This window comes from Heterodontus francisci, chromosome 3 (assembly GCF_036365525.1).
Source record: "Heterodontus francisci isolate sHetFra1 chromosome 3, sHetFra1.hap1, whole genome shotgun sequence".
NCBI lineage: Eukaryota > Metazoa > Chordata > Chondrichthyes > Heterodontiformes > Heterodontidae > Heterodontus > Heterodontus francisci.
In genome coordinates, this window is record NC_090373.1 from 186,727,265 (window position 1) to 186,740,205 (window position 12,941).

A 12,941-nucleotide genomic window follows, 5' to 3' on the forward strand; every position below is an offset into this window, starting at 1 on the left:
AATCCACAAATGCAGGAGTTTTTTTAAACAGTGAGTGACGTGACTAACCTGCTGGCCCAGGTCTGGTTTTGAATTGTGCTCACAGGATAACAAAGAACAAAGAACAGTACAGCACAGGAACAGGCCATTCGGCCCTCCAAGCCTGCGCCGCTCATGATGCCTGTCTAAACTAAAACCTTTTGCACTTCCGGGGTCCATATCCCTCTATTCCCATCCTATTCATGTATTTGTCAAGATGTCTCTTAAACGTTATTATCGTACCTGCTTCCACCACCTCCCCCGGCAGCAAGTTCCAGACACTCACCACCCTCCATGTAAAAAACTTGCCTCGCACATCCCCTCTAAACTTTGCCCCTCGCACCTTAAACCTATGTCTCCTCGTAACTGACTCTTCCACCCTGAGAAAAAGCTTCTGACTATCCACTCTGTCATGCCACTCATAACTTTGTAAACCTCTATCCTGTCGCCCCTGCACCTCCGTTGTTCCAGTGAAAACAATCCGAGTTTATCCAACCTCTCCTCATAGTTAATACCCTCCAGACCAGGCAACATCCTGGTAAACCTCTCTGTACCCTCTCCAAAGCCTCCACATCCTTCTGGTAGTGTGGCGACCAGAATTGCACACAATATTCCAAATGTGGCCTAAGGTTCTGAACAGCTGCAGCATGACTTGCCAATTTTTATACTCTATGCTCCGACCGATGAAGGCAAGCATGCCGTATGCCTTCTTGACTACCTTATCCACCTGCGTTGCCACTTTCAGTGACCTGTGGACCTGTACGCCCAGATCTCTCTGCCTGTCAATACTCCTAAGGGTTCTGCCATTTACTGTATACTTCCCACCTCTATTAGACCTTCCAAAATGCATTACCTCACATCTGTCCGGATTAAACTCCATCTGCCATTTCTCCGCACAAGTCTCCAACCGATCTATATCCTGCTGTATCCTTTGACAATCCTCATCACTATCCGCAACTCCACCAACCTTTGTGTCGTCTACAAACTTACTAATCAGACCAGCTACATGTCCCTCCAAATCATTTATATATACTACAAAGAGCAAAGGTCCCAGCACTGATCCCTGCGGAACACCACTAGTCACAGACCTCCATTCAGAAAAGCACCCTTCCACTGCTACCCTCTGTCTTCTATGACCGAGCCAGTTCTGTATCCATCTTGCCAGCTCACCTCTGATCCCATGTGACTTCACCTTTTGTACCAGTCTGCCATGAGGGACCTTGTCAAAGGCTTTACTGAAGTCCATATAGACAACATCCACTGCCCTTCCTTCATCAATCATCTTCGTCACTTCGTCAAAAAACTCGATCAAGTTAGTGAGACACGACCTCCCCTTCACAAAACCATGCTGCCTCTCGCTAATAAGTCCATTTGTTTCCAAATGGGAGTAAATCCTGTCCCGAAGAATCCTCTCTAATAATTTCCCTACCACTGACGTAAGGCTCACCGGCCTGTAATTTCCTGGATTATCCTTGCTACCCTTCTTAAACAAAGGAACACCATTGGCTATTCTCCAGTCCTCTGAGACCTCACCTGTAGCCAATGAGGATGCAAAGATTTCTGTCAAGGCCCCAGCAATTTCTTCCCTTGCCTCCCTCAGTATTCTGGGATAGATCCCATCAGGTCCTGGGGACTTATCTACCTTAATAATTTGCAAGATGCCCAACACCTCCTCCTTTTTGATATCGACATGACCCAGTCTATCTACACACCCTTCCCTAGACTTGTCATCCACCAAGTCCTTCTCTTTGGTGAATAGTTTGAAGACAGAGACTGCAGATTGTAACTGAACCTGGAACAAGACAGCCTCTCTCGTGGCTGGCTCTTTCTCGCTTTCTGACAAACCCCCCAGACCCACTGAAGTCACTCAAACCTCAAGAAAGAAAAGTCTCCTACATCGAAACAAGTTGAATCGTGCACTGGGCCCTAATGAATAGCAAGACTTACCGGCAACCAAAGGCTCCACATTGAACTCAAACGACTGTAATTACAATCCAGCTATTGCCTTAAACCTACCTCCTTTATTATTTCTACTTTTTCTGTCTCTATCTGCCTGTGTGTTTAACGCATTATGCATGCTAGCGTGGTTGTGTATTCCTAGTTGTTAACCGAATTAGAGTTTAAGATTAATAAACTTCCACCTCTCTTGTTTAAATCTAAGAAAACCTGTCTGGTTTGATTTCTTTGCCTGACAGTTGGAAAGCAGTGAACAAGGATTCACTGAGGCGGAGCTAAAAACACGATGTTTTTAAAATTAAACCTTGTTACGGTTAAACCAGGCAAAGGCCAAGAGGGAACCCTTAGACTCCTCTCTCACCTGGTTGTAACACTATCTTTCCCTTCCTTAGTTTGCAATAAGAGGATATTTGCGATATATTAGTCATTCCGAACCTGCAGTCAGTTAGCGTGAGACTTTAAAAGCATTGGGCTTTACAAAACAGCAGTTCCAGCAAAAATCTGGGTCATTTTCCAAGCCTAGTCACTATTAACATCCTCCTAATCCTATATTCTGAAGCAGGGGCCACTTGAGCAGCCTCGTCCAGTGGAAGAGTTAGAGTTAGAGTTATTCTTTCATCCCATGAAAGAGTTAAAAAAAGGCTGTGGGCATCACTGACAATTTACTGTCCATCACTAGTTGCCCTGATACAACCGAATAGCTCACTAGAGCACTTCAGAATCAACAACGTTGTGTTGGGGACTGGATTCATGTTTGGCCAGAGTGGATAAGAACAGCAAGTTTCCTTCCTTAAAGGATATTAATGGACCAGTTGGATTTTTAATGATAATCCGACAAGCTTGATGGTCACTCTTACTGATAGCAGCTTTTTATATCCTTTTTCAATGAAATTCAAACTGCCATTGGTGGGATTTGATCCCAGGTTCTCTGAATTATACCAGTTACCTAATCACCACACTACCACGCCCAGATCAGATCAAAACTCCATTTACCTGCTTGGGCTCAGTGAAATTATCAGCTTGACTCCATTTGGTTTGAAAGAAATATGCACAGGGTATGACTTCTGGAAGGAGACCTTGGCCAGGGCTCTAGCTCTTGGCCACTGTTTCCCTGCACTGCCCCCCAATGGCAGGAAGTAGATATCAGCTGTGATGCTACTTGTGGTAGAATAGCCCAGCCACAACTCACTACCACCGTCACTCAAGGTCTACATGTGAAAGGCGAAGCGGTTTTGGTATCAATGCAAAAAGAGTAAATTCACTGTCTTATATACACAAACATACATCTCTCCTCATAACCAACACCACCAGACTGTTCATACTCTGCTGTAAGTTAATGGGCAGGACTGAGTAATGTTTTGCAACACATCCATAAATTCAGTCAGAATGTTTGCGGACACTGGTGTGGTGGGTTTGAGGGATGGTGGGGGTACAGAGAACTGAGTGGCTTCCACCTAATCTACTCGATATATTGACAACACTTGTGAGGGGGACCACAACTAGCACTAATTAATCGAACAAGAATTCAAAGAAAGTCCTACATTTCTATAGCACCTTTCACAACCTCAGAACATCCCAAAGTACTTCACAACCAATAAAGTTATTTAAAAGTATAGTCATTATTGTATGTAAGCAACATGCAGCCAATTTGTGCACAGCAAGTTCCCACAAGTTGGAAGAAACACTGAGTGATGAGTTGGTTGAGACATTGAGTGATGTGGTTTATTGAGGGATGTGGTTTATTGAGGGATGTGGTTCATTGAGGGATGTGGTTCATTGAGGGATGGGATTTATTGAGGGATGTGGTTCATTGAGGGATGGGGTTTATTGAGGATGTGGTTTATTGAGGATGGGGTTCATTGAGGGATGTGGTTCAGTGAGTGATGGGGTTCATTGAGGAATGTGGTTCATTGAGGGATGGGGTTTATTGAGGATGGGGTTCATTGAGGGATGTGGTTCATTGAGGGATGGGGTTTATTGAGGATAGGGTTTATTGAGGATGGGGTTCATTGAGGGATGTGGTTCATTGAGGGATGTGGTTTATTGAGGGATGGGGTTCATTGAGGAATGGGGTTTATTGAGTGATGGGGTTCATTGAGGGATGTGGTTTATTGAGGTATGGGGTTTATTGAGGATGGGGTTCATTGAGGGATGTGGTTCATTGAGGGATGGGGTTTATTGAGGATGGGGTTTATTGAGGATGGGGTTCATTGAGGGATGTGGTTCATTGAGGAATGGGGTTTATTGAGGATGGGGTTTATTGAGTGATGGGGTTTGTTGAGTGATGGGGTTTGTTGAGTGATGGGGTTCGTTGAGAGATGGGGTTTGTTGAGTGATGGGGTATGTTGAGTGATGGGGTATGTTGAGTGATGGGGTATGTTGAGTGATGGGGTTTATTGAGTGATGGGGTTCGTTGAGTGATGGGGTTTGTTGAGTGATGGGGTATGTTGAGTGATGGGGTATGTTGAGTGATGGGGTTTATTGAGTGATGGGGTTCGTTGAGTGATGGGGTTTGTTGAGTGATGGGGTATGTTGAGTGATGGGGTTTGTTGAGTGATGGGGTTTGTTGAGGGCTTGAGAGGATTAAAGAATGACTCATTAATTGCTCAATCCTCTAGAACATTCCGACAGTGTTGGTGACCCTACATTTCCTCATCGATATCCCTTTGCACCTGAATTATAAGCTAAATTTCAGATCTGACGCTTCCTGCGGGAACCTGACTCGACAGGAGAGTGAATCAGAGAATCACCACCACAAGGTGACAGCTGGATCTCGGACTCATAGTCTCTTCAAGTGCAATGAGGAGTGATGCCTGAGTTTTCGATTCCTCAGTTTTTGGATGACTCCTGCTAATTTGCCTGTATTTTGCTTGCAGGAAACTTGTGTCGCTGCACAGGATACAGAGCCATCCTCGAGGGTTTCAGCACCTTTGCCAAAGTAAGGAAGTTCAAATTGCTGTGAATAAATTTTGCTGCCCGTTCCCTACCCAGTGAGGACGTGTAGCAAAGTGCAAAACCATGTCAACATGCAAGGAAAACTTTCACCAATACAGGCCAATTTATGGCAATGTAATTATGTCAGTGTCTAACACGTTATCACAGAGTGGCCTGAACTCAGGTGCAATTCTTTGCACAACCCTCTTTATTCTGTGTATACACGAGAGATCTGATTAAAGTGTGAGATTCTTGAAAATAATGCTGGTAGACAAACTCCCGCTGGTCTCCTAACCCCAGACTCCGGTTCCTGATGGTATCTTGACATTAGATTAATTATCAGAGTTGATTTAGCACCCTGATAGCCACAATATAATCTGTGGAAAGCAATTACAGCAAAAAAAATCAAGACATCATTTGCATTTTAGCTGGAAAATTAGGAGCTGACTCAGCATAATGTTTGAGTGGGTTCAGAGAATAGAGATAATAGGTGTAATATTACTTGTTCTTTGGTGCGTAAGAGTATTTTAAATTCACAGTACTCCAAGTAATATCCAAAGAAAACTGGGTTCATATTATAACTTAACTAGAAGAAATATATATTTATATTTATACAAACAGTTATTGCACAGGCCACATCTGAACACATTTTACTCTGTCCGGCTCCACCCACAACTCCCTGGTCATGTGTGACGCAACATCACTTCCTCTGGTGATCTTCACTTATCGCTCTTAAAGTGGTCTGCTCTTAAGGTGGTCCCTTCTTAAGGTGGTCCCACAACACTTGGCATGTACTGTCATTGGCAGGGTGTGTCTAGTGGTGCCGCAAGGATCTATGTTGCCGCCTCATCTATTCATCGTATTTATTAATGATGTAAATGATATGATAGAAAACCACACATCCAAATTTTCCAATGACACAAAGATAGGTGGCATTGCAAGGAGTGTAGATGGAAGCATAAAGAAGGATAATGGAATACTATCCTTTATTATGAGAGGAATTGAAAATAAAAGTAAGGATGTTATGCTTCAGTTAGACAGGGCATTGGTGAGACCACATCTCAAATACTGTGTTCAGTTTTGGTCTCCCTATTTAAGGAAGGATGTGAATGCATTGGAGGTGGTTCAGAGGAGGTTTACGAGATTGATAGCTGGAATGAGCGGGTTGTCTTATGACGAAAGGTTAGACAGACTGGGCTTGTTTTCACTGGGGTTTAGAAGAGTGAGGGGAGGCTTGAAGCATATCAGATCCTGAATGGTCTTGACAGGGTGACTATGGAGGGGATGTTTCCTCTTGTGGGTCACCCTTTTAGGACAGAGATGGGGAGAATTTTTTTTCTTTCAGAGGGTTGTGCAACTTTAGAATTCTGTACCTCAGAAGTTGGTGGAGGTGGGGGTCATTTAATATTTTTAAGGCAGAGATAGATAGATTCTTGTTAGGCAAGGGAATCAAAAATTATCAGGGGTAGATGGGAGTGTGGAATTCGAGACAGAAACAGATCAGCCATGATCTTATTAAATAGCAGAGCAGGCTCGATGGGCTGAATGGTCTACTTCTGCTCCTAATTCGTAAGGTCATATGGTATAAAATTACAAAGAGATACAGATAGATTAAGTGACTCGGCAAAACTGTAGCAAAAGAGTGTGTGGGCGGGAGAGAGAGAGAGGGGGGGAAATGAAAGAGCAAGAGAGAGGCGACAGAGAGAGAGAGGGGGGGTGGGGGGAGACAGAGAGAGAGAGGGGGGGGGACAGAGAGAGAGAGAGAGAGAGAGAGAGAGGGGGGGTTGTGAACAGAGAGAGAGAGAGACAGAGAGGGGGGGCAACCGAAAGAGCAAGAGAGAGGGGACCGAGAGAGAGAGGGGGGAGGGGAGACAGAGAGAGAGAGAGAGGGGGGGGGGGGACAGAGAGAGAGAGAGAGAGAGGGGGGTGGACAGAGAGAGAGAGAGAGGGGGGACCGAGAGAGAGGAGGGATAGTGAGAGAGGGAGCAGAGAGAGAGGGGGACAGAGAGAGGGAGGGGAGACAGACAGATAGGGAGGCAGAGAGAGAGGGGGGGCAGAGAAGGGGACAGAGAGAGAGAGACGTGCGCAGAGAGAGATAGGGGGAGGACAGAGAGAGAGAGACGGGAGGACAGTGAGAGAGAGAAAGGGGAGGACAGAGAGAGAGAAGGGGAGGACAGAGAGAGAGAGAGAGGAGGAGGACAGAGGGAGAGAGAGAGAGAGAGGGCGGAGGACAGAGAGAGAGGGGAGGACAGAGAGAGGGGGGGAGTACAGAGAGAGAGAGGGGGGAGGACAGAGAAGAGAGATAAGAGAGGGGAGGACAGAGAGAGAGAGAGAGAGAGAGAGAGAGAGAGGGGAGGACAGAGAGAAAGAGGGGAGGGCAGAGAGAGAGAGAGAGAGGTGGGATAGACAGAGAGAGGTGGGGACAGAGAGAGGTGGTGACAGAGAGAGAGAGGGAGAGCGAGGGGGATAGATAGAGAGAGGTGGGGACAGAGAGTGAGAGAGGGGCACAGAGAGAGAGGGGGGAGGACAGAGAGAGAGCGAGGGGAGGACAGAGAGAGAGAGGGGAAGACAGAGAGAGAGAGAGAGAGGGGGATAGATTGAGACAGGTGGGGACAGAGAGTGAGAGAGGGGCACAGAGAGAGAGAGGGGGGGGGGAGGACAGAGAGAGAGAGAGAGAGAGGGGAGGACAGAGAGAGAGAGGGGAGGACAGAGAGAGAGAGAGAGAGGGGGAGGACAGAGAGAGAGGGGAGGACAGAGAGAGAGAGTGAGAGAGAGATAGAGAGAGAGAGAGGAGGACAGAGAGAGAGAGAGAGAGGGGGGGAGGACAGAGAGAGAGAGAGAGGGGAGGACAGAGAGAGGGAGAGGGGAGGACAGAGAGAGAAAGAGAGGGGAGGACAGTGAGAGAGAGAGAGGGGAGGACAGAGAGAGAAAGAGAGGGGAGGACAGTTAGAGAGAGAGAGAGGGAGAGAGGGAGAGAGGGGGGAGGACAGAGAAAGAGAGGGGGGAGGACAGAGAGAGAGAGAGAGAGAGAGAGAGAGAGGAGGAGGACAGAGAGAGAGAGAGGGGGAAGGACAGAGAGAGAGAGGGGGGGGAGGACAGAGAGAGAGAGGAGGACAGAGAGAGAGAGAGGGGAGGACTGAGAGAGAGAGGGGGGGGAGGACAGAGAGAGAGAGAGAGAGAGAGGGGAGGACAGAGAGAGAGAGGGGGGGAGGACAGAGAGAGAGAGGAGGACAGAGAGAGAGAGAGGGGAGGACAGAGAGAGAGAGAGGGGGGGAGGACAGAGAGAGAGAGAGGGCAGGACAGAGAGAGGGAGAGAGAGAGGGGAGGACCGAGAGAGAGGGACAGACAGATAGGGGGGCAGAGAGAGGCGGCGAGGGGGGGAGACACAGAGAGAGAGGGGGACAGAGAGAGAGAGAGGGACAGACAGATAGGGGGCAGAGAGAGGGGGCAGGGGGGACACAGAGAGAGAGGGGGACACAGAGAGGTAGGACAGATAGACAGGGGGCAGAGAGAGAGGGGGCAGGTGCGGACGTAGAGAGAGGGGGGACAAAGAGAGAGGATGATAGATCGAGAGAGGTGCGCAGAGTGAGGGAGGTAGAGACAGAGAGAGAGGGGGACAGAGAGAGGGAGGAGAGATAGACAGGGGGCAGAGAGAGAGGGGATCGGGGGGTGGGGGGGACACAGAGAGAGAGAGGGGGACAGAGAGAGAGGGGGACAGAGAGGGAGAAGAGACCGACAGATAGGGGGGCAGAGAGAGAGAGGGGAACAGAGAGAGGGAGATAGATAGAGAGAGGTGCGCAGGGTGAGAGGTGGGGACACAGAGAGGTGGGACACAGAGAGGTGGGAACAGAGAGAGAGGTGGTACACAGAGAGGTGGAAACAGAGAGAGAGGTGGGAACACAGAGAGAGAGGTGTGCAGAGTGAGAGACAGGTGAGGACAGATAGAGAGAGGGAGGAGAGACTGAGAGATAGGGGGCAGAGAGAGGGGGCAGAGGGGGGACACACAGAGAGAGGGGGACACAGAGAGAGAGGGGATAGATAGAGAGAGGTGCGCAGAGTGAGAGAGAGGTGGGGACATAGAGAGAGGGGGACAGAGAGAGGGAGGAGAGACAGACAGATAGGGGGGCAGAGAGAGGGGGCAGAGGGGGGACACAGAGAGAGAGGGGGACAGAGAGAGAGAGAGGGACAGGCAGATAGGGGAGCAGAGAGAGGAGGCAGAGAGAGAGAGGACGGTGGGGGGGGGGGACACAGAGAGAGGGGAACAGAGAGAGAGAGAGGGACAGACAGATAGGGGGGGCAGAGAGAGGGGCGGGGGGGGGGGGTGGACAGAGAGAGAGGGGGACACAGAGAGAGAGGAGAGGTGGGGATAGAGAGAGGTAGGAGACAGACAGGGGGGCAGAGAGAGGGGGCAGAGTGGGGCACAGAGAGGAGAGGGGGACAGAGAGAGAGGGACAGAGAGAGGAAGGAGAGACAGACAGATTGTGGGGCAGAGAGAGTGGACAGAGAGGGGGACAGAGAGAGAGAGAGGGAGGACAGATAGAAAGAGAGAGAGAGAGAGAGAGAGAGAAGGGGGGAGGACAGATAGAGAGAGAGAGAGAGAGAGGGAGGACAGACAGAGAGAGAGAGAGAGAGAGAGAGAGAGAGAGAGAGAAGGGAGGAGGACAGATAGAGAGAGAGAGAGAGAGGGAGGACAGATAGAGAGAGAGTGGGGGGGAGGACAGAGAGAGAGTGAGAGAGTGATCAAGATTACTCCTGACACATGGACATCTATCTGGAATACTCTGCATCACTACAACAAGTGTGTGAGCAAACATCGACTACTTGTGCAAGCAAGTATCTCACTAAAATAGTGTCCAGAGTGAACAGAAAGTTAAGTCAATAAATTAATCTTCTTACTTCAAGCTTCTTCACAAAAATGCACATTTGTTGTTGTTTTGATTATTTGTATGATAAATTTTTAATGCCTTAATCTTTCTGAAATTGTCTCACCAGCCCCCTATGTAAAACAAAAGTTGTAATGTGGCCACCCCCATTCAAAAAGATTGGACAATCCTGACCGAGAAGGACAAGGGTAGCAGACACTAGGAACACCGCCAACTGCAAGTTCTCCTCCAAGTCACACACCATCCTAACTTGGAACTATATTGCTGTTCCTTCACTGTCACAGGGTCAAAAAACTCCTCACAGTACTGTGAGTGTACTTACACCACTTGGACTGCAGTAATTCAAGAAGATGGCTCACCGACATCTTCTCAAGGGAATTTAGGAATGGGAACAAATGCTGGCCTTGGCAGTAAGGCGCACATCCCATGACTGAATAAAAAAAGATAGACAGAAACTATTTCCACTAGTTGAGATATAGACTAAAAATTAGAGCCAGACCTTTGAGGAGTGAAATTAGGAAACACTTCTACAAATGGCAATTGATTAGTTGTTAATTTTAAATCGGGGATTGATAAATATTTATTAGCCAAAGGTATTCAGGGACATGGGGCAAAGGCAAGTTATATGGAGTTGGGTCGCAGATCAGCCATGATCTCATTGAATGGTGCAGGGGTTAAGTGGCCTCTTCCCTGTTCCTATGTTCCTGTATTCCTTAGTGATAGCAAGATTATGGGAGGGTGGATATTGAGAGGATGGATAATGGGAGTACAGATAATGGGAGTGTGGATAATGGGGATAATGGAAATGCGGATAATGGGAGGATGGATATTGGGAATGCGGAAAATGGGAGTGTCGATAACGTGAGCGTGAATAATGGGAGGGCGGATAATGAGAGTGCAGATAATGGAAAGGTGGATAATGGAAAGGTGGATAATAGGAGGATGGAAAATAGAAGTGCGGATAATGGGATGGCAAATAATGGGAATGCGGATAATGGAAGAACAAATAATGGGAGGGCAGATAATAAGAGTGTGGATAATGGGAATGTGGTTTATAGGAATGGAGGCAATGGGAATGCAGATAATGAGAGTGCAAATAATGGGAGGGTGAATAACGTGAGCCCGGAAGATGGGAGTGTGGATGATGGGAGTGTGGATGATGGGAGTGTGGATGATGGGAGTGTGGATGATGGGAGGGCGGATGATGGGAGTGTGGATGATGGGAGTGTGGATGATGGGAGTGTGGATGATGGGAGCGTGGATGATGGGAGTGTGGATGATGGGAGTGTGGATGATGGGAGTGTGGAAGATGGGAGGGCGGATGATGGGAGTGTGGATGATGGGAGGGTGAATAACGTGAGCCCGGAAGATGGGAGTGTGGATGATGGGAGTGTGGATGATGGGAGTGTGGATGATGGGAGTGTGGATGATGGGAGTGTGGATGATGGGAGGGCGGATGATGGGAGTGTGGATGATGGGAGTGTGGATGATGGGAGTGTGGATGATGGGAGCGTGGATGATGGGAGTGTGGATGATGGGAGTGTGGATGATGGGAGTGTGGAAGATGGGAGGGCGGATGATGGGAGTGTGGATGATGGGAGGGTGGATGATGGGAATGTGGATGATGGGAGTGTGGATGATGGGAGTGTGGATGATGGGAGTGTGGATGATGGGAGTGTGGATGATGGGAGCGTGGATGATGGGAGTGTGGATGATGGGAGTGTGGATGATGGGAGTGTGGATGATGGGAGGGCGGATGATGGGAGTGTGGATGATGGGAGGGCGGATGATGGGAGTGTGGATGATGGGAGTGTGGATGATGGGAGTGTGGATGATGGGAATGTGGATGATGGGAGTGTGGATGATGGGAGTGTGGATGATGGGAGTGTGGATGATGGGAGGGTGGATGATGGGAGTGTGGATGATGGGAGTGTGGATGATGGGAGTGTGGATGATGGGAGGGTGGATGATGGGAGTGTGGATGATGGGAGTGTGGATGATGGGAGTGTGGATGATGGGAGTGTGGATGATGGGAGGGCGGATGATGGGAGGGTGGATGATGGGAGTGCGGATGATGGGAGGGTGGATGATGGGAGTGTGGATGATGGGAGTGTGGATGATGGGAGGGTGGATGATGGGAGTGTGGATGATGGGAGTGTGGATGATGGGAGTGTGGATGATGGGAGGGTGGATGATGGGAGTGTGGATGATGGGAGTGTGGATGATGGGAGGGTGGATGATGGGAGTGTGGATGATGGGAGTGTGGATGATGGGAGGGTGGATGATGGGAGTGTGGATGATGGGAATGTGGATGATGGGAATGTGGATGATGGGAGTGTGGATGATGGGAGTGCGGATGATGGGAGTGTGGATGATGGGAGTGTGGTTGATGGGAGTGTGGATGATGGGAGGGCGGATGATGGGAGTGTGGATGATGGGAGGGCGGATGATGGGAGTGTGGATGATGGGAGTGTGGATGATGGGAGTGTGGATGATGGGAGGGCGGATGATGGGAGGGCGGATGATGGGAGGGTGGATGATGGGAGGGTGGATGATGGGAGTGTGGATGATGGGAGGGTGGATGATGGGAGTGTGGATGATGGGAGGGTGGATGATGGGAGGGTGGATGATGGGAGTGTGGATGATGGGAGGGTGGATGATGGGAGGGTGGATGATGGGAGTGTGGATGATGGGAGGGTGGATGATGGGAGGGTGGATGATGGGAGTGTGGATGATGGGAGGGTGGATGATGGGAGGGCGGATGATGGGAGTGTGGATGATGGGAGGGTGGATGATGGGAGTGTGGATGATGGGAGGGTGGATGATGGGAGGGTGGATGATGGGAGTGTGGATGATGGGAGGGTGGATGATGGGAGTGTGGATGATGGGAGTGTGGATGATGGGAGTGTGGATGATGGGAGTGTGGATGATGGGAGGGCGGATGATGGGAGGGTGGATGATGGGAGTGTGGATGATGGGAGTGTGGATGATAGGAGGGCGGATGATGGGAGCGTGGATAATGCGACCATGGAAAATAGGAAGGTAGGAATAGGGGTGTGGATAATTAAGATTCTCCTCTAGATCCTGAATGATGTTCTGCTGTTTTTGTCTCTTACCACCACCAACTACTGCCCCCTCATTTCCATCTTC

At 49.0% G+C, this 12,941-nt stretch overlaps 1 protein-coding gene across 3 annotated transcripts in view; it reads left to right on the forward strand.

Moving 5' to 3' along the window:
• The window catches only part of LOC137365127 (xanthine dehydrogenase/oxidase-like), a 151,290-nt gene that overhangs the window by 31,453 nt on the left and 106,896 nt on the right, over positions 1-12,941 (forward strand). For all 3 annotated transcript variants that reach the window (XM_068027904.1, XM_068027903.1, XM_068027905.1), the window contains exon 7: positions 4,851-4,912. In XM_068027904.1, the coding sequence (XP_067884005.1) occupies positions 4,851-4,912 (62 nt within the window). The remainder of the gene's footprint in view (positions 1-4,850; positions 4,913-12,941) is intronic.